The following is a 22013-nucleotide window of genomic DNA, read 5'->3' as shown; positions in this document are numbered from 1 at the left end:
CTCTCTCAGCGAGAAGCTAATTTGGGCTTACACTGATTAAGCTGTCCATCGTACCACCAGGAGACCTTTGTGCACGTCTGATCCAGTGTGTCCCTGAGCAGAATCCCTAACACCGTCAGCAGAGCCGCCGGTCCACAGCGAGGAGGGACATGAAAGAGCTGTAGCAACCGGTGACATAGCATGATTACAGATGGGATTCTGTCAACAATTAACAAGGAGATAATTGCAAGACAAGCGCAGTGAATTCTGCCATCAGCCCCGGTCCTCAGGTGCACAGGGTGGAGGGGGGTGGGGGAGAAAAAAGTAGCTAATTGAACGGACTAAAAAAGTAGAACTGACTAATGAGACATGATGGGGGAAGCTGTTTTTGACTCATGTCAGCACTTTAGCCTGCTTTATGACACTGATGGAGGGAAAATATTTCACAAATGGAGGCTGTAGCGGCTGGTCTATTAAACACTGGTTTTATAATCGGTCTTTTAAACTAAGCAACGTGAACACATCAGTTGAAATATTCAGATTTAAGTTTTCAAATCAAGTGTTGCACGACACAAAGCTAAAATAAAAGCTTGTATGAAATCCCATGATGCATTGTAATATGATACAATATTGGCAGGGTGGCCTGCCCGCTCTCTCTCTCTCTCTGTCGAATAATCCCCATATCAGCTGATATCCTAGAGGGTCTCAGAGGTTGTGAACACTAGTTAAGCTGACAGGAGCAGCTTTTGACTCTTAACTGCAAACCAGTGGTCAGATGGCTTGTGTCCAGGAGGGAGAAAAGAGGACTGATGAGGATCCCTGATTACAGCCTCAGAAGGTTTCACGGCATTCACTCCGACACATTATGTTTCCCTGAGATCCTGAAAAGAATTTCACTGCTCAGACTTGTTTTTGTTCAACAGAAGTGAATTTAACATTGTGTTTCCTTCAACTCCACTCCCAGTTCAGCACTGTGCAAAACGCCTTGGGTTATCCCTTATTTTGCTCCCAGGGAGTTAGATCTTGCTGTTGTCTAGAATTAAAGGTTCTTCCTGTTTTGTCTATTCCTCTGGACTTTGTTTTCTCAATATGCATCGACACTAATATTTTTGTTGCATACTACTTCCGTTTTTGTGTCAGCTCCAAAACCATTTTTGTTGAAATGCACTTACCAATTGCTAACAAGTTTTTTTTTTTTTTTTTTGCTTTAAATCCTGGAGATTACCAGTTGTATGGCTCTCTACATCATCCTGTCTTTTCAGGTAAATAATCCCGGATCCTGCCAAAATCAGGGGTGAAAATTTTACAAGGGTGCACCAGTTGCAGGACATCAATTGCGTTGGGATGACACCAAATTCAAAAGCCATAACAGAATAAAGTCAGTTTATTCTAAACACAGATGCTTCAAAGATCAAGAAATGCCATATTACGTTGTAGTACGTATTAAACATGGAATCCTAGTATTATCTGAGATGGGGTGAGTGTATGAAAGAAGTGGGGCATTTCTACAAGTGCAACTGGAGTGTTTTGAACAAACAAGCTCACACAAAAGTAATATACTAACTGCTGATCAATAGCTTATCCCTCAAAATAAGCCTGATGAGAAAATCTGTGTCTGTGAAAACCCAACTCAGCTTGGTATGCAGCAGGATGAGCTAAATTTACCTCCAGTGCAAAAGAGTAAATCGCATTTAAGAGCAAGTAAAGGAAATAGCACTTTTTTTTGTTCCTATTAACCTAAAACTCAGAAACACAAAACTACTGGATGAGGAAAATATGCATTTTGCTGCCTGTGGCATTTTTCCCCTTTAGAGGAAGATCATTCAGTGCGAGTTTCACTCCTGGACTCCGTGTGAATCATTTGGCCAGTGACGCAAACGTTCTCATGCATCAGAATAAAACACAATCACGGTTTGCAAAAATCTATTTATCTGAAGAGGAGCATGGGGGCTGCTGTCAGCAACACAAGTGGGGATCAATCCTGCTTTCTGGAAGAACAGCACACTTTCCAATATCGAATTATTATGAATATAAAAAATAAAATAATAATAATAATAATAATAATAATAATAATAATAATAATAATAATAATAATAATAATAATAAAATACGAAAGAGCAGGATGAAATCTTCTGACCCCTGCTTCTGGCTCTCATATCGGGCTGCTGTTTTAACGTGTTTCACGTTGGCAGTCCCCCCTCGGGGCAACCGTCATGCTTCACTCCTCCCCCCCCCCCATATTAAATGCCAGCCACTGCGTCTGTCTGCACCAAAAACAACTCGCTCCTCTCTGATCAGCATGAAAAAAAAAAAAAAACAGCGTGAAGCCTCACCATCATATTTTACTACTGTAGCCGCTGCATGTCACATTTTACGCGCAGAACGAAAGCGTCTCCGAGGTTCTCCGACGCATGATTTCGTTTATGGAAAACCTTTAAAAATCAGTTTGGTGGAGGAGGGGAGGGGGGGGGGGGGGTCAGGTCTGTGGAGCGCCGCAGAGGAGTCGATGACATCATGTCTGTGGGGAGAGATGTAGTTTTGCGAGCCGTGAAACCAGATGCTCGTCTGGCCTCTGGTTGGTGTATGCGGAGGGAAAGGGGGGAGGGGGGGGGTGAATGGGAGCGAGGGGGTGAACCGAGGCGACTGTACACTGTGATGTGAACAGCACGTTTCGCTCCCTCTCTTACACACACACACACACACACACGCACACGCACACACACACACACACACGTACACGCGCGCACACATACGCAAACGCACACACGCATTGCAAGCTTTCAGCTGGCCCTCTTTTTTGAACAAATAGCCGCCTTCTCCCCCTTCCTCACACAGCGCAATGGCGCATTCAGCAATCTCGGTGCAATTTCTATCCAGATGTGTGGACACGTCTGCCTGAGAGCCCGAGAGGACGGGGAATTTGTAGCCGAGAGCGTTAAAATGCGAGGCACATGAAACGAAATGCAGACATGTGCACAGCAGTGGAGACTGGGAGGCGAACGTAAAGAGGTTCACTACGGTGCTGATTTTCACCCAAGTCATGTACACAAGACCCGGGTTATACCAGGTGACAGCGGGGGAGACGGAGATGGAGGATAGATAGACTTCTCTTTGAAGGAGTTGATGAGATTTTTTTTTTTTTTTAAGTTTAAGCTAAAAGTTTGCCCTACCTCCACACTTGTCCCATCTGAAAGATGTGAATGACAGTCTGCCAGACCCAGACAGACAGGCGACAGCACCTGTCCCTCTGGAAACCAGCCGTAGCCCTCCGACTGCTGAGTCCCTCCACGGAGCCCAATCCGCCGCCGGTGTAATCCTGCACAAACCACCTGAAGCTCAGGATCTGGACCAGGACCGAGGGCACCAGCACGAAGAACAGAGTCAGGCTGGACCACAAGAAGTTCCGCTTGTGGTAGTAGTCGGCGGCCAGCCACAGATCGGTGCCCACGTCCCAGAAGAACACCAGCAGCGCCAGGACGATCCACAGGCAGTCCAGCCAGAGGCGCTCCTCCTGCGGTGGTCGCCCCGCATCCCTCCCCTTCCCTCTCCCCTTCCTCCGGAGGTAATGCAGGCAGGCGCTCCGGCAGCCCCAGTAGCACGACGAGGTGTTGCAGCAGTGGCAGATGTGGAAGGAGCTGCCGTCCTGCGCGTCGTCCTCTCCCGTCCCCACCACTTCGTCCAGGTTGTGCAGCTGGGCGAAACCGGTGACGACCCCGCGACCATCGGATTTCGCTGCCATCTTTCCCTCTGATGTTCCCACCTCCTCCTCCGGCTTCCGGGGTTCGTGACGACACTTCCCTGACACCTGTTTTGCTGCACCCCAAATATTGGCTCCATCTAAAAGCGGGGTGTCAGCGCGTCGCCGCCGCGGACTCCGTCCCCAAACTGCGCGCCAGCGTCACGGGAGACGCAGCGCATCTTTTTTTTTCTCTCTCCCCCTCTCCCGCCTTCCCCCCCACTCCCCCCTTTCCCTCTCCACTGCAGACCTATCCCCCACCTGGTCACGTTAATCTGTCTGTGTAAACACTTTCATTTAGAACCCCTCGCATCCAGCTGTGGTCCAACACCGTCTCTGCTCAGTTTTCTTCCATTCCGCTCGGTTATGTTCTTCTCCTTCTCTGCTGCTCGCCTCCAGCTGCAAGCTGCCATGAGCAGACCGTCAGTCCCTCCACTGTCCCACGCCGACGTAATTTATCCCCCCCACCTCTTCCCTACTCTCTTACACACAATCACACACACACAGAGACATTCAGCACCCACCACCCAGCTAGGTTGCCATCTAGCGTCTCCTTTGAGGCTCCCAAAACAGTTTCTGTCGGAGGACTGCGTGACGCAGAATCATCACTGTGACACTTCGGAATGATTCTTTTGTCGGGAATCTTGCCGCTTGAAAGGAATGCAAACCCTGCAAAGGGTTTTCCTACAAGCCTGCGTCCCTTTTCATTGAAGAAACGTCACAAGCGCAACTAAAAGCGAGCGAGAACAGACCACAGAGTGTCAAAACAAAAATCAAAATGCTTTGACATGCCAGACGTGTGCGTGCCTCTGGCTGTATGCAACACGTTTAGTTTGGTTGCATGAATGCAACGTAAAGCTTCACCCGAATTTCTTTTATCTACATCAGGTTTCCCTCTAGGATTTTTGTGCGTTTGCTCTTTTCCACTTCTCATCAGCTCTGCTTGCCTGTCATTTGCTCACAGTATGAATCCCCTCACAATGCTGCTGCCCCCCACCATGTTTCCTCATACTTACTACACAAATGTGTTTCTGTTGTCAAATTATTATTCTGTTGTCAAATTATCCTCCAGCGTTATCATGGGACTGTTGGTTGATGCTCTGATTAATGCTCTCTACTTGTACGCCATGGTGTTGGTGGAGTTTAGGTTGTGGCGTACTCTGTCTGATTTTTGAAAAATGGACTGAACAGTTCTCCACGAGCAGTTCAAAGGTTGGGGGAGTTGTTTTACTTCTTGTAAATGTCTCCACAAATGCATAAATGTCTGCAGAAATGCATACTTAGTTATTCTGATGCTGCTTGTTGATTGATGTTCACTGAAAAACCTTAAAAAACAAAACAAAACAAAAAACACACTGTATTTACACTGAGAATACTGAGAATAAAACACACTAAACTCTATTTACTAATAAACAGCATTTATTAATAAAGTAATTATTAATAAAATGACTAGTGAAGTCTGTTGTTGCACTAGATTTCATACAGGGGTTATCAAAGCACCGGAGACAGAGCATAAGGCTTGTTTGGAAACTTGCATTTTTTATTATATATATATATATATGTGTGTGTGTGTGTGTGTGTGTGTGTGTGTGTGTGTGTGTGTGTGTGTGTGTGTGTGTGTGTGTGTGTGTGTGTGTGTGTTGCTTTGTTTCTCAGTTTAACAGTAAATTTATGTTTTATCTAATCAGAAACTATACATTCTGACTTGTTGAGCTTTTTCTTTTTTTCTTTTCTCCTATCTCCAGGTTTTGCTGAGTAGTGCAGGGGTGAGCAAAGGGGTTGTAAGTCTGTGATTAGACTGTGCCCACAGAGCTGCCATGAAGGGTCATATAAAGCATGAGACTGATTGGTTCATTCCCGCTTCAGCCTCGCTGCAGCTCCGCTGTGCTCTGCTCAGCAGGCTCTGCTCTGCCTGTTTGAGTGTGATGGGAGCTGTCCGGTGCTGAACCCTGACAGCTCTCCGTGTTTTCCGAAGATCCTCGTTAAAATTGTACTCGAGTTTTGCTTTAACCAGCAGGGTTTTGACTGTTGATAACTTGGTTGATAATGCGTTACGGAATTGACAATAAACTACAAGCTCACAATGATAGGATTTTTGCATTTATTTATGTTTCAGCTAGGCGCTCTGACCTGCCTCCTATAGTCAACGCTGGAATGGGGAGAGCAAAATGTCAGCAGAAAATCAGTGTTGTTCCTCTTTCCTAGATTGCTTACTGAATTTCGGTCTGCGCTGTCTGTCTTCATCAGAACATCTGTCTAAAGCAAGTCTTCTGTTCAAAAAAAGCTGGAACTAACACTTAGAATTTTGTTTCAATAGTGTATTTAGGTTATTTGTGGAATGCTTGGTTGATTACGCTTGTCAGCTTTTAAAATGATTTGGACAACAGTAATCCCACGTATGTTTGCCGTCTAGCTCTCTGTTGCTGTTTTCTCCATGCGTTAAACACAAACTTAGTCTTTGCCTTGCAGAGCAGACTGTTGTGGTTGCATACTCCCGTCTCAGTGTTGTAAGAATGTCATTTATGTTTCAGCGTACAGATTCTTGAGAAGTAAGATTGGAAGTCCAAGTATTCTTGTGAAAGATGTCTGCACTCTTTAAATGGCACAGCACTCCTGCCAAGTTTCCATCTTCCAAAAATAGTACTGATTTAAGAATGAGACTGTGTAACCTTTTAGTTCTCGCATGTGCTTTATTTTTGCTGCCTAAAGCAACATTTCGCAAAGCAGAATTTACCACTTTGTGACTCTGGTCTGTGAAAAGTGCTATAGAAATAAAGCTTACTTACTTACTTACTTACTTACCCAAAGTTTGGCAGTTTCAGTAGCTTCCGCTTTGAGTCCTTGTTTTTAAGTTCAATTTGTTTTTGAATGTTTCCTCCAAGAGCAGAGTGTCTGTTTCAGTAGTTCTCACATCGCCTGTACCAATCTGTTTTTGAAGTCCTTTTCTTTTTTTTCTTTTTTTTTCTTAGGAGGTTGTCTGTCAAGCACATGATCCATATGATAGTTCTTTTGTTAGTGATTACCGTTTTCAGGAGAGATGTAAAAAGGGATATGTCAAAAAAAACAACAAAAATATTTTGTTTCTTCTTTTTTTTTTAATCATCATCGCACCAAATAAGGACCCCATTGGCAGATATTTCTTTAATCTCTCATGCATTTCTCTGAGGCATCATGGGTCTGATCTTGCTTTTGTCTATTTTGACTATTTGTACTCATTCATGTACGTTTACTCCTTAACAAATAAACTTTAGCACATCAGTTAAGAACCTTTGCACTGTGACCTTCTACCAAGATAATTGTTAAAAGGAGCTCAATAACTCCTGTTAGTAATGTCTTCCATTTATAGACCAATTGAGACATTCACAAGTGAAAGATGTTCAAAGCAGCTAAAGACACGTCCAGGTTTCGCCAGCTGTACAGTTTTATGCCAAACAAAGCTAAATCCTAGAACTGAATCTGTTAGTGTCATGTTTCTGGCCCGTCTGCCTGCTATGTTTCTCTCCTCTGTACTCCTCATCAAGCTCATCTGGTTCACCTGCATGCTGCTGCGCTGGAGCACAATCAGACTCATGCCTTCCACCTGTTCACCAGCAGTTATATTCAGCTCTCAGGCAGGCAGACGGTGCCAGATTTTTGAAAGCCACCGAGTGAGTAGATATCCAGCGTTCTTCCTGACCTGACCACGATCACGAACACATTTTTGACCCTTGGATTTTCCTGCCTTGCCTTGCCCACGTCGGATTCTTCACTGGCTTCTGTTTTCTGGTCTCGACCCTGTTTCTGCCTTTTGACCTCTGCCTCCTGCCTCGCCCTTGGATATTGTCTGCCTGAGATTGCCTGCTAGTACTGGACCCTTTTTCCGTGACCTGACCACTGCTCTTCGCCCAACCCTCAGATACGTTTGTCTGGTCCTGCCTGTCCTAAACCCTGTGCCTCCCAGTCCTGTCCTTCCCTAGGTGTGCCACTTGTCTCTTCCACTGTGCTACCTGGATCCCTCATCCCCCACAACACCAGGAAGGTTAGTGATCTTTTCCCTTACAGACTTTTGGCCTTCCCCTCCTACCTACAACCCTCTAACCTGTTTCTCTGTCCTCAGAGGTTCCTGTTCCTTGCTCGTGGTTCCCCGTCCCTATACCTGGTCCTCAATAAAGACCTTATTGATTTTTACTTTGTGTCTGACTGAGATTTCGGGTCCTCAGGTCTGAACATTACAGTTGGAGCCTGGAGACTGATGAGTGGGGTTAAGGTTTGCATCCACACAGAGATGTTCACGTTCATGTTTTTCATGGCTGAGTCAAAATGACGTGATTTTCAAGTATTTTCCTAAGAACAGGCAAGACTTCTTGGTAATTAGATGTGTAAACTTGGTAGAGACATAGAATTGATGTTAGAATTGATGTTTCACTTTCAACTGTGAAACGTCAAACGTGCTGAAACCAAACACCTGTCAAACTCCATTAGACTTTTAATGCATTTCTAAATCTTTATTTCACTGACATCCAACTAAGCTTTAGAAATGATAGTGTTACTGTATTGTTATAAATGTTTTTGAAGTACAATGTAGATGGATTGCAAAATGAAATTGAGGCGTTCCCTTTAGCTGTCACATTTTGCACTGGCTGGCCAGCTTCTCTGGTATCTCATTTTCAGAGCCGCATCACTTCACAGAGATGATCAGACATGGCTGCATGCTGTGAGTTGGGCAGCAGGCAGTAGCACTTCTGGTTGGTTGTTAAATGGGGCAAAGCTTTGACCTCAGTCCTAACAGTTGGCAGAGGTGGCTTGTGTCCATTTGTTCCCGTGTAAATATTTACTCTGTTTTTTGTTCTGACATTTCATCACTGGTTTCAGATTATTCTCATCAATTTCACAATCAGTTTCTATTGCACATTTCTAAATCATGTACGGTGTAGACTGAATGAAGGTAATGGTGTGAATGTGCCAACAGAGCCATGTTGTCCAAAGAACACAGATTAGATCATTCTCTTACCCTCCGCTCCACCACCATTGTCGGAGCCCCTGTCCATGAACGCCACAGACAAGCTTTGGAACAAGGGTACATCCTGGGCGGAGTCCAATCCACACTGGAAACAAGCTTGAGTTTGTCTAAATAGAATGTGGACATAGGTCTTCTTTTGAGCAACAAAGGACCAGAAAGCAATTAAAAACAACTCAGGTAATCCATGCTCTCAAACAAAATACCATGAGAGACACAAACATTGGTTTTTTTCCAATTCCTCAAAACATATTTGATCCAGATAACTGAGCTTCCATGATTACCTAAGAAACTCTGCAAGGGTGAAGATCAAGTTTCTGTTCCCTGGCCAGGACAAGAGTCACACTACTCCTTCTTAATCTGAGGGTCAACAGGTTCAACAGTTCCCTTACTAATACTATAGTAAACTTTCTGAGAGAGGCTGAGAAATCTGACCCCTTTATAACTGGGACCCAATCTCAGGTCCAATCCCCCTTCCAGGGGTGCCCAAAGTCGGTCCTCGAGGGCCGGCATCCTGCACATTTTAGTTCTCTCCCTGGTGGTGGTAACAATCTTTTCAGCTTGTCAATGTTCCTCTTAGGCCTCTAACGAGCCATTACTTGATCCAGGTGCGCTAAACCAGGGAGAGAACCAAAACATGCAGGATGCCGGCCCTCGAGGACAGACTTTGAGCACCCCTGATGTAGACCATGAACTCAATCTGCCACTGTTGGCAGTTGTGTTGTCCCAATCCTTACAATGAGGCAACATGTCAACTTTGACATCCCATCAATGTCCAGACTTCAACTTTTCAGACCAAATCTCATCCACGCCTAAGTATAAAACACAAGTCTTTTATGCCGTTTTCCATGGTGGCCACATCAACTTAACCACACAATAAAGTACATTTTAATTTGAACTGTTTTAGCACGCACAACTCAGCTCCCACATTAAAGACATTATGTGATCTGCCAGAATCCTGTGATTCAACGTGCCCAAAATATCTTCATATAAACAGGAATGCAAACAAAAAAAATGTTTTGCCTGGTCAAACCAAGGGAGTGAATCATCACTGAGTTGGCCTTTATCTGAATCAGAGCAAAACTCTTGTGTGAGTAATAATGTAGGTTTGGAGGGTGATTAAGAGTGCTGAAAGTCAGTAGACAATGCTCAGAGCTAATCGGTAAATGTCAAACTGTCATCTGCAATGGGAACATTGAGAGACTGGTGTAAAACATCATTCATGATACGTCTGTTCTTTGTTGTTCATTGGTGTTTCTAAATGCAATTTGTACAGCAAGTATAGTTTCAGACATACAGAGCTTGTAAAGTATTTTACTCTTTTATTGTTTTAAAAAATCACTCATGATCAACAAATTTAGGCTTTTTTGGCTGAAGTTATTACTAAAATACATTTTAATGTCGAAGTGGAAAGCTATTACAGCCAATTTAATTTTGACTGATTTATTTATTTATTTAATTTTGGCTGAAATAGCTTTCCATACAAATATCGTATATAAATAAATAACTTAGAAAACAAACGCTTTAAAAACCGTAAAACTATATTCTGCATTTGTATGTCGCCACCTAGTGTTATTTCTTAAAGATACAAGATGCAGTAAACATTAATGCGAGTTACCGTTTCTTATGTAAGTGTTTACATTACATATTCTTGTAATGTAAATTTGTAAACACATAGGACAGGGTCTGACTCTGATCTGACGTCTTTTTAGAGCAAGAAATGCTTTTTACCCGCGCGGACCCGGGGCTAAATTTATCGAGTCAGTTGTTTCCGGCCGGTGTGTTTTTGCGAACGTACTTGCCTCGCTCAGCTGCTTAATAAGAAAATATCAGGTAACTGATTTAAAAACATTTCTGTAGCATCGATGAAAAACGTCTGTCGTTAATCTCTGTGTTTGCATAGCATCTAACGAAGCCATTTTACCGTTTATATAGAGGTTACTATCTTTGTTTTTGGTTAAATTAATCTGGTTGTGCTATAATCAAGCAGCTAGCTAATGTTAGCCACCTTACTTCCTGAGTCTTGCTAACCACCCAGCTGACATAATGTCATTGATATCTTGTCGAAATCGACCAGGACACTTTATATGTTTTTTTTACCAGCTGCTTTGATCAATGACGTGAGCTTATCAGTGTAAATGCCTTAAAAACAGCCTCTTTTCTAATGTTGCCTCCGTATTCGTGAAGTCTCTTCTGATATTTCTTATCATAGATCATGGAGTTTGCTGAACTGATAAAGACCCCCAGAGTGGACGGGGTGGTCCTGCACCGACCCTTTATGCCCACCGTGGAGGGAACTCTGTGCTTAACCGGCCACCATCTGATTCTCTCCTCCAGACAGGACAACACGGAGGAGCTTTGGCTCCTCCATTCAAACATAGACTCCATAGAGAAAAGGTGATATCCGTACAGCTGCTGGATTTTACGGTTTTTTCGCTTAATTGTTATGAACTAACTCCATAAAAAAAGGGATTTTCTTTGGTTTCATCAAACAATGATGAAATAAACAGGTCTTCAAAAACCATTTTTACAAATAAAAATCTGAAAAGTTTGGCACACATGCTATTTGGAGACCTCTAACTAAAATCTCTTGCAACCACTTGTCTTCAGGAGGTACTTGACCTGTAGACATTTGTGTAATTGAAAACCAACACTGCATTAGCAGTCTAAAAACACCATCCCCATAACAAATCATTGTGGTAGCAACATAATTCTGTGGGAATGATTTTCATCAGCAAGACGAGGAAAGCTGGTCAGAGTCAAATACCGGGTTATCCTGGAGCTGTTAGAGGCTGGAAAAAAGATGTGAAACTGTAGTAAATGTTCACCTTCCAGCAGGACAATGAACCAACACATCTAGGGCTGCAATGAAATGTTTTAGATCACAGCATGTTAATATGTTAGAATACTCCAGTCTTAGTCCACCACTAAATCCAATTAAGAATCACTGGACAGACTTGTAAATATATACTGATGGTCTCCATCCTGTCTGACTGAACTTTTAACTATTTTGCAAAGATTGGGCTGCATTTTATTAGTCTGTAGATGTGTAAAGCTGGTAGAGACATTCAGCAAAAGACCAAAAGCTCTAATGGTGAAGGGGGGTGAGCATAAATTCACACCTTGTTTCAGATTTAGTTTTCTGTGAGGCTTTTTTTTTTTTTTTTTTTTGGTATAGGGCTGCAAAAATGACCTCAGTGCACTTTGATTTTGCAGTAGTAAATATTGTCAGGAGCTACCAATACTGAATACTGTAATACTTAAAAAGATGCAGTGCAGAGAGACTATTTTAAATCCTTCACCTCATGTTTTAGTTTTTTTTCCACTTTCGTCCATGCAGACTGGTTAAACTTTATTGGTATGGTGGAAAATAGAAGCTCAAATACAGTACATAAGTATTCACACAAAGAAGAGTTTGAGGAATGGTTACCACCACGTATACTTCGACTACATGACGCTAATTAGTGTAGACATCCAGATGGTGACTCATCAATATCTACACTGGTTGGAGAACCTAAATCTGTTCTGACAGGATATTTTACTCTAAGAAAATCTGAACTGTTTGTCTTTTAGATTCGTTGGCTCTGTTGGAAACATCATAGTTAAATGCAAAGATCTGAGGGTGATCCAGCTCGACATTCCTGGCATGGATGAGTGTCTGAACATCGCCAGCTCTATTGAGGTAAAGGCTCCAGCACAGGGTATAGAGCTTTTTTTATTGGGCATAGAGAAATTCTGTGCATTCTCACTAACATTGTTTCATATGTTTGTTCTCTCTCTAGGCTCTGTCCACACTTGACTCTGTCTCTCTGATGTATCCTTTCTTCTACCGGCCCATGTTTGAAGTTATTGAAGACGGGTGGAATTCATTTCTTCCTCGGGACGCTTTTAAGGATTTGGAATCGATGGTATATTGATGATTAATCAGAAGAATATTCATCATACCTGGATTTGAGGTCTGTGGCACTCATTTATATCCACATATAACACAACACTATTCCTTCTCTCAGACAGATGAGTGGCGACTGAGTGAAGTCAACAAAGACTTCACCGTATGTTCGTCATACCCCCCTCTAGTGGCGGTTCCTAAAAGCATTGACGATGACACTCTCAGGAAAGCAGCTACATTCCGCCATGGCGGGCGTTTTCCGGTGCTAAGCTACTACCACAAGAAGAACGGCATGGTCATGATGCGAGCGGGGCAGCCCCTCACCGGCACCAACGGGCGGCGCTGCAAAGAAGACGAGAAGCTCATCAACGCCACCCTGAGGCCAGGGAAGCGGGGATACGTAATCGACACACGGACCATCAACGTCGCCCAGCAGGCCAAAGCTCGAGGCGGCGGGTTCGAGTCTGAGGGTAACTACCCGCAGTGGAGGAGGATCCACAAAGCCATTGAAAGGTGAGCTGCCACATGTTTGCAACATGTTTGCAAAAACGTTGCAAACATAAACTTCAATGTCTTTCATTGGAATATTAAGTTGCAGACGTACATAAAGTAATTATGGGGATGGTTTTCTGTCATTTACATCCACCTCTCCTGAGTTAATATAGTTTTATGCAATGAAAGCTGCAAGACTTTTAAGGTATATTTCTACTGACTTTGCATGTAAGATTTTTTTGTTCATTTCTTCTGTGCAAAATGGTTCAAGATCAGTCAGATTGGATGGAAAACATCTGGGAACATCAATGTTTAAGTCTTTCCTCTCAATTTTAAGGAACATTTTGTAAGCCACTACACATTATAGTAATACTGTTATAAAGCAGTGCATGTTTTCTTGACTTTAAATAAGTTGTTTTATGACATATATTAAATGTCAAAGTATATGCGTTTATACTGTAAAAACATCTGTTCATTTTCAGGTACAACGTCCTCCAGGAAAGCCTGATTAAGCTGGTGGAGGCCTGCAGCGATCAGTCCCACAGCATGGATCGCTGGCTGAGCAAGCTGGAAGCCTCCAACTGGCAGACTCACATCAAGGAGATCCTCACCACTGCTTGCTTGGCTGCCCAGTGCATTGACAGGTCAGGATATATCTTAACATTTGAAAGCTGTAATTGTTACACAGAGACATTCTGGGGAAAAAAAAAAAAAAAAAGCATGATCACGTTTGTGCTTCAGGGAGGGAGCGTCGGTGCTCGTTCATGGTACAGAGGGGACAGACTCCACCCTGCAGGTGACGTCTTTGGCTCAGATCATCTTGGATCCGGCCTGCAGGACCATTAAAGGCTTCCAGAGTCTGGTGGAGCGAGAGTGGCTCCAGGTTAGGCTTCAGGAGCTTTGATTCACTGTCTCTCATGTTCTTTTATGACTTAGGATGGAGTTGTAGTCATGGCAGTATCTTCCTTTTTTTTTAACCACCTATCCAGGCAGGTCACCATTTCCAGCAGCGCTGCGCCCAGTCCGCCTACTCCAACAGCAAGCCGCGCCAAGAGGCTCCCGTCTTTCTGCTCTTCTTGGACTGCGTGTGGCAGATCCTTCGGCAGTTTCCCTGTTCCTTTGAGTTCAATGAGAGCTTCTTGGTGCTGCTCTTTGAACATGCCTATGCCTCCCAGTTTGGGACCTTCCTAGGAAGCTGTGCAGCAGACAGGTCAGTTCAAGTTACCACGCGCAGATCTACCAGCTTGTATAAACCACCTGCTTGATTCTTTTTGCCTCATTTCTCTTTTTGGCAGAGGATGAACGTCAAGCTTTATTTTTGTTCCCTTGTCACAGAGCCAGGCTGTCTCTTCCTGAGAAGACGGTGTCGCTGTGGTCATGGGCGAATCGGCCTCAGGAGCTAGAGCATCTGACTAACCCCCTTTACGAGGCCAACAGTCTTGTGATCTGGCCCTCTGTGGCTCCTCAGAGTCTGCTTCTGTGGGAAGGTAAGTAAAGGCTGAAATCGTAGCTGGCACAGAGACAAAGCTACAGTCCTAGAATATATAGAAAATACATTAAACTGGTAACCATTCCAAAACCTTTTAGAATTAAAAACACAGAACACTGATTTGACTTTTAAAATCTCTGTTACACTAAAGCTGATGAAATGTAGCAACAATTAATAAGTAAGCATATTCGAACTGCAGAATAAAGCAATCTAAAATGGTTGGAAAACTGAAACAGGAAATAGAAAAAATATCTGAGACCATTTGACCACACAGTTGCTTATGGGTTACGTTTCATTTCCAGGTTTCAAGTTGTTAGGATTTAATCACCTTTGAATGACAAATGGTCTTTTTACTTAAGAAAAAATATGTAAAAAGAAAATCTGGAACAACTTTTACTTAGTAAAATATGTACTTTGAAGATTACAGTTGTTTGATTATTTGTAAAATCTGTAACTGGGTGGGGGCTACATTGCTGACTGAATTCATTACCCACTAGTTTCTATACAGTGTAGCTTTGACGTAGTTTAGTTTAAAGGCTGCTAAATGAAACCTGGCAAAGTCTGGTTGTGGTAAAGGAATAAAATGTACAATAATGTGTCTGTTGTTGCTAAAGACCTGAGTTTAATCCATGATGTGATTGTATTTCCCTACAAACCTCACCAGAAGGGGGCGCTAATGATCTCAGAAATTATAGCTTTCACAAGCTGAGTTTCCACTCACTCAGAAGTTTATATTCAGTGCAACTTAATCACTTTGCATTGATTCACTATATGATACATGAATGTATATTGCATATTAAGTTATATTAAACTAAAAGTTAAAAAAAAGCAAAATATTTAAGAATTTATTTTGATAATCAACAACTGAAATAATAGGTTCACTCAGCGAGTCTATCAGTCAACAAAGTTTAATCTGTTCAGCACTTTTAATACAAACAAGTTAATACAAACTTTAATACACAAAGTGCTCTGCTCAAGCTGAAAACAGACACCTGGGTACAAAATGATCACTGGACATATTCAAAAAAAAAAGGAAGAAACATTTCCCTAAACAAATCGGATGAGGATGAGGAACCGAGGAGAAAAAGATGTGAAGCAACACAGGAAATATTCTGAAACACGATGGAAAAAATTACTGTAAAATATCAAAATAATTAACATTTGAAATCTAAAATAATAGATGACGAGAATAATAAATAAATAAATAAACAAATACATTAATGACCAAATTAATGATAAATAGCTAACTCCTCAACAAAAAAATTGGACCAAAAAATGTGCTTTTTGTAGGCTTTTGAAAACATTGACATCTTTAGCTCACTGCAAAATCCTGCTTCTATTTGAACTAAAACTTGCTCCTTGGACCAATATTTGGTACAAATGAATAGTGAAATGAATGAGACTATTCGTGCTTGAAAGCATAACGTTTTTGATTTCTTTATTTGTGCTTGGATTAACATTTTGAGGTAGGCCTTCTGCGTAATTATTTAATAGAAAATAGCTAGACACTTTTAACTTCATGGCGTTACAGGGTGTGCTGAAGGTAAATCGTCATCGTCACCTGAGCCTGCCAATCCTTCCCAACATATAACATCTTTCTACCAGCTCAGTTCACCATCATAAATCACATTAGGCTAATCTTAGTCCTGTAACTCTAATAGACATGGCAGTGAAGAGTCATAACCAGATAATAAGTGAAAGCTCATTAAAGTCGAAAAACCTGTGCTTTATTATCTTGTTAGTATTGAGCAGCAACCAATACCTTTGTATTTGTAATTGCTTGTCTAATATTTTAAAATGTTTTTGTGAGATTTTATTACAATCAAAACATTTAAGATTTATTGAAAGCTGCGTTAACATTTTGAAAAGAGACTATAAACATTTTGTAGCTAATTGAAGACCTCGCCACGTTAGATGGTGAAACAAAACTGGTCATATTATTAATCCAAAGTATTTCAGAGCCAATGAGGTTCATATGCAAAATACGTTTGGGAGTACAATTCAGAAATGTAATTTTGAATGTCTCCAGAGTAAACGATTTTCTGTTTCAAAATGAAAGGTCAGAACCAGTGATAGGGACTTTGTGTTCGACCTTTCATAAGTTGAAATTGGGGGAGGGGTAATCTGTGCAGGGGTCAAAGGGTTCAGGCTTTCTGTGCAAAAGGCTTCCCCCACCTAAAGCTTTAAACCAACACCCTCATTCAAAACGAAGTTGAAGCAGATATTTGAGAACTCGCCGGAGCCCACGAGGTTCTGCTTACGAAGCGCTTTTACTTGAACATGATCCACATTTTTGGGTCAATTTGAAAGACTGCAGCCAACACCGGATCTCCAGCTGCTGATGGGGACATCAGCAAGGACAAAAGGTTGATGGAAAGCTTTCACATGATTGCTGATGCAATCTTGTCAGATTTTACTGCAGATTATTTTAAATGGGAACAACTGGATGTCCTCAGTAGTAAATGCAAATTACTCTGTCACATGTTTAGAATTGGGGAGGAAAAAAAAGGTTTAAATAAATTTTGTTGTGGTTAGTAAATATTACTTTATAGAACAAACCAGTTTTAACTTATTCACACAGTCTGTGCATCTGTTTGTAACACTCATTAATGTTGAATTCTGGCTACATTTCACTAATTAAGTTTGACAGAAATAAAGAAAATCAGACAAAAAATGTCTTATTTGATTATGAAAAGGATCCAACACTCTGCTTGTAAGGCGCACATATATCTGAACCTTTGCTTTCAGGAATTGCTCACGAATTTATGTAACAACAATCTGCAGTCAGTCATAAACCAGTCTGGCACAAAGTTTTGGTAAAAATATTTGCTTATAGATGTATTCATTATAGGTCCTTCACCAACACAGTGATTGAGGACTGTTTGAGTTGCATTTTCTTCTTCCAGAAGACTTTCTGTCTTTCCTCTACTAAATATTTACACTATCAACTACCTAAACAGCTTCAGGAGACAACATTTTTTCTCTGTCTTAAGATAAATCACCAAGCTTCTCCTGTTTTAGTTCAGTTACAACTACCAACATTATTTCTATTTGCTGAAAACCAGAGATTTTTATTTGTAACTTTCTTCGAATATATTTGGTTAGTATCAGGAATGTATATATATATATATATATATATATTTATATATATATTTTTTTTTTTTCAAACTGCAGACAAGAAACAGTGTGTTCCAGGTGTAGCCCTAAAATACATCCACGTGTGGGAATGAAATTAACTCACATGTGTCATTTAACCTATGAGAGCTTTCCAAAGACAAGACATCATCCTCTTTTTTTAGTTTCTCCCATTTATTAGAGACTGTAATCATTCATTCTGTATGTAACCTTCTGATTTTTGAAGACACTCTGACAAATCATTTTCTCATTACTGGGACATTTAGCAATTAGAAATAATGTTGGTAAATCTAACAGACCTAAAACAGGATAACTTTGGTCTGACTTAAGTTCAGACGGTGAGAAATAAGCGAGTAAGTGTGTTTGTGTTTGTATTTGGAGCATGTAAATATCTGGTTTCAACTGTATGTTAAACATACGCATTGACCAAGATTTTCATAGCAGTACATAATTGTGTGAGACTATACCCGTACTGGATTTTCTTTATGACTCACCCTGTCGTCCTGTTGTTCTGTTCCAGGAGTTTTCCTTCGCTGGAACCGCTCGTCCAAGTGTTTGGATGAGGCTTACGACGAAATGGTGCACATAATCGAGTACAACAAGGAGCTTCAGAACAAAGTGAACAGTCTGCGCCGGCAGCTGGCTCAGCTGGAAACAGACGATCCTCTGCTGAACACGCCATAGGGAGAGAAAGGTTGCGAGGTGGTTTAAAGACGGAGAAAATGTCAAAATAACTACAGAAAGGTCACATTCATCCTCTCCTTTAGGCTTTAACAAAGCTTAAGTTGGTTTCAGATATTTCAAACTATAGTCAAACTCACTCTTTTTGATTTTTAAATGAATTTAGTTAATAATTGCACAGTGATGATTTGTGGGGTTGATTCTTTAAAGCATGCGGTTCTGATGGGGGCTTCTAGCCAGCTTTCAAGTAAAACATTTCACCTGATCGTAATCATATGTTGTAATATATGGAGCTTTGCACATGCAGGAAGGAAAATTCTTAATTATGCTCAAGCTTATCAGCTGAATTTACATTTGTAAAGCGTCATCCAATGTAAATCCTACTTATTGTTGTCCATTTACATTTGTAATTACATCATGCTTTGGTTAGTTTTTTTTTCAGAGAAACTGTGTTTATGTTAATACAGGGTTCACATTCCTACCAAGCACGCTGCTATACGCAAGCACCGTAAAAGCACTGCAGAGTTTCTATGGCAACATGCGTGGTGCTGTAAGGCGGCATATGACTTTTTCAGCATGGTCAAGTAAAATGCGTAGGTTGGGTCAGCACCTTCTGTACCGTACAACAAGGGAGTTTTATGGAGATTTCCCACCAAATTATTTTGCATCTGCTATTGACAAATTATTCTCTGCAGTTCTGGTAAGTAGCAGTAGCAGTGCTCAAATATCAATTATCACATTCCTAAGTAAAATGATACTGCTAAATCATCAGCTGTGTTGCTGGAAGATTTTAACGATGGTACTAAGTGCCTTGTGGCAAAAAGAGTCTGTTTCTGAGAGTTGATCACACTGACATTAATCTGCTTGAAAATATACTGAGGGAAAATGTTGCTTCAAACACCGATTTATATCTTGGCACCTATAATTGTGTAATAACTGTTAAGTTGGCGGGCAAAATACACGTTAAACATTAGGTACTGATGCACTTTTTAAATGAGTTTTATTTTGTGTGTACAAAGCCATACAAAGTCTCAAAAATCTACTTTTCTTATGTTTTTTAGTTTCCAACAGCTGCACTGAAAAAAAAAAATTATGGTAATATTTAACATGGATGTTGATGCATACAAAGCATTTCATCCAATGTGAAAAACTGGCTTCCAATGAAATCCCAAACATGGGAGTCATTAGATGTATTTTCTTTCTTTTGCTTCAAAGTAGGTTTATTCCTTGGAAATATTTTTCTTTTTCAATTATTTATCGTTTAGATGCAGGTTTCTTTTCTCGATTTTTTTTTTTTTATTTTTATTTTTTTATGTTTGCCAAACTACCGTGATCTTAGAATTGTTTAAATAAAATTTTGAAAAAGTAGAACAAAGTCAGGGAAGAACCAGTTTTTTGTTTACACGTGGCAACAAAAAAATGACCAAAACATTTTTCTTTCATCTTTAGTGAATTTTGTCCCCCTCAGACCTCTTTCGCATTTCAGTTTAATTGCTTAAATTTAGCTAAGCAAACAGAAATCAGCACCTACTTTGTGACCTGCAGCTGGTAATAAAACACTAAAAGTTCCAGTTTAAAATTAGTTCTCCTCTTAAGTTGTAAATTCCTGCGTTGGTTCTCCTTGTGCTGCCAAAGCAGCTCAGACCCATGAAATCAAAAATGTTATCGGACATTAGGGATGTTTATTTTGGCCTTGATGATTGAAGGGCAACTGTGCTCTCTGTCGAGTATAGTTACTCCTCATGCACACCATCGAATTTAATCCGACATGGAGATATGGGATATAGCAACCTTGAGGATTTCTCTCTACAAAGCTTTGCAGGGCAATGGAGCATGTGGTATAATCAGGATGCAAGTTTTCCCATCGAACAGTGGTGCTTCTACCTGTCAGCCGTAATGTGGTGGCCTATGTTTATTCAGAACACTTTATGTTGCTCTGCTAATTTCATCAAAACATGGGTTAGTGGGCAAGCATTAAAAGCACTGCGGTCATATTTTAAATGTTTGTCATTAACTAAATGGATTAAATGTTTCTTTGTTTAAATGTAATCTGCACATTATAGTAGGACCGGATAATGTAACAGTCACACTAAAGCTCTTTAAATCGCATTGGTAAGAAACAAGGATTCATTTAGCTGCGCATTGTTTGTTGCCCGCTGCCAAATAGCCATCTTTTTGTTTGCAACAGTCAAATGGTGGTGTAAGCCAAATCAGCGGTGTGGTGTGTAATTGTACAAATTTAAGCTTGCATTCGTGTGTCTGAGTGATTTTTGTATCTGTAAAGAATCAGTGAACTCTAAAGAAAAAATTTAAATAAGGATTAAGCTTTAGACGGATAATTTTGTCTGTTCTGCTTACTGACTTTGTGCAATGCCTTACTGTAAAACCACAGTCCATCTCAGTGTGTACTTTTATCACTGTTGATTACATTCTTAAGAAATCACCATTTGATTGTATTCAATGTTTTTTTTGTTTTAAGTTTGAAGACATTAAAATATGAAGTTTAAAGAAATAAATATTCGTCACTGTTTTGTTCTTGGGATTGCAGGGTAGACCCTGGTCAGGTCACCAGTTCATCGGATATCCATTAAAAAAAAACAGCAACACACACTTAACCTTACAGTCATGTCTTTGGATTGTGCACTGAACAATCTATGCATGCACTGAGAGAACATGCAAACTCCATGCAGAAAGGATTCACTTAGCTTTGTGCTTGAGCTAAAAACCCTCCACCCTTAATGACATGCCTGGTTAAGATGAATGAGTTTTATTTCTTCAGAAATAAGTTAAAAAAAACAAAAAAACCTAACCTTTGACTTGAATAAATGTATTCATTTTAAAAAAATAATGGAAAGAAATAAGTGAGACTAATTTGTTTTTCACAAAACATTGGGAGGTCATTTACTGTCAGCTTCCCTGAAATGGTGGGTGTAGGGTTAAGGAAGAGTTCAACTTAGATGTGATAAAATATGATTTTAATGCTGGCTGCAGATAGTTATCTTTCAAAACAATACTGAAAGTTTACAGCTTAACTTGTCTTCAGTATGTCTTTGGACAGGCCCTGTTGACCTCAAACAACCTTGAAAGATAATCACAGGATGTGCGCACACGTGCTTCATATTGTTTTCACACCAGCTAAAAACTAAACGAGATGGGCTGACTCGGCTCAGCCAATGGTACTGAGTCAGTCCTACTGGCTGATGCAATTCACAATTTGCATAAACATTAAGGGAAGCATTTTAAGCTCTAGTTCACTATCAAATTGTTTGGTTTTTCAAGGCTGCAGAAACATTGTCCCATTTATCTTTCAGCTTGGATCCGATTACTATGCTACAATCTGTTGGAATTGAAGGAATTTTGCATGACTCTTTGTTTTTATTAGTAATTTCATTGTTTTGACAAGCTCTAAAAGCTTATTTTATTTATTAAGTATCTTGCAGTAGTTCATAGTTAAATTATGATTGTTGAACTTTATTTCCATCTTAGCTAACTGAAATAAGGATTAATATGCTTAAGATTATACGCTGTTGTGTATAGTGGAGGATCTGTGATGCTGTGGGGCAACTTCTCTTCCAGAAGTGCTCGGAACCTTAAGTTGCATGGATTTATAAAAAGT

At 40.8% G+C, this 22013-nt stretch overlaps 2 protein-coding genes and 1 long non-coding RNA gene across 3 annotated transcripts in view; 2 read left to right on the top strand and 1 right to left on the bottom strand.

The window, feature by feature from the left end:
- xkr6b (XK, Kell blood group complex subunit-related family, member 6b) overlaps positions 1–4211 on the bottom strand; it is a 163790-nt gene extending 159579 nt beyond the window's left edge. The window contains exon 1 of the mRNA XM_081602846.1: positions 3150–4211. Within this exon, the coding sequence (XP_081458972.1) occupies positions 3150–3718 (569 nt within the window). The 5' untranslated portion in view covers positions 3719–4211. The remainder of the gene's footprint in view (positions 1–3149) is intronic.
- A 2966-nt stretch (positions 4212–7177) lies between these two features.
- On the top strand, positions 7178–7882 carry LOC103457631 (uncharacterized). Its single transcript, XR_532457.3, has 2 exons — positions 7178–7733; positions 7812–7882. It is a non-coding gene; the product is annotated as an uncharacterized LOC103457631 (long non-coding RNA).
- A 2420-nt stretch (positions 7883–10302) lies between these two features.
- mtmr9 (myotubularin related protein 9) lies at positions 10303–20913 on the top strand. The gene is made up of 10 exons (XM_008397923.3): positions 10303–10544; positions 10924–11108; positions 12285–12393; positions 12494–12619; positions 12722–13113; positions 13575–13736; positions 13834–13975; positions 14082–14302; positions 14428–14579; positions 18237–20913. Exons 2-10 carry the CDS (start codon positions 10927–10929, stop codon positions 18398–18400), a joined length of 1650 nt encoding a protein of 549 aa, XP_008396145.1. The 5' UTR covers positions 10303–10544; positions 10924–10926; the 3' UTR covers positions 18401–20913.
- Positions 20914–22013: the final 1100 nt, after the last annotated feature.

The sequence above is a fragment of the Poecilia reticulata genome, chromosome 21 (genome assembly GCF_904066995.2).
Source record: "Poecilia reticulata chromosome 21, P_reticulata-male-v2, whole genome shotgun sequence".
NCBI lineage: Eukaryota > Metazoa > Chordata > Actinopteri > Cyprinodontiformes > Poeciliidae > Poecilia > Poecilia reticulata.
Note: the sequence above shows the minus strand (reverse complement) of the source record. Positions and strands in the feature narration are given on the sequence as shown.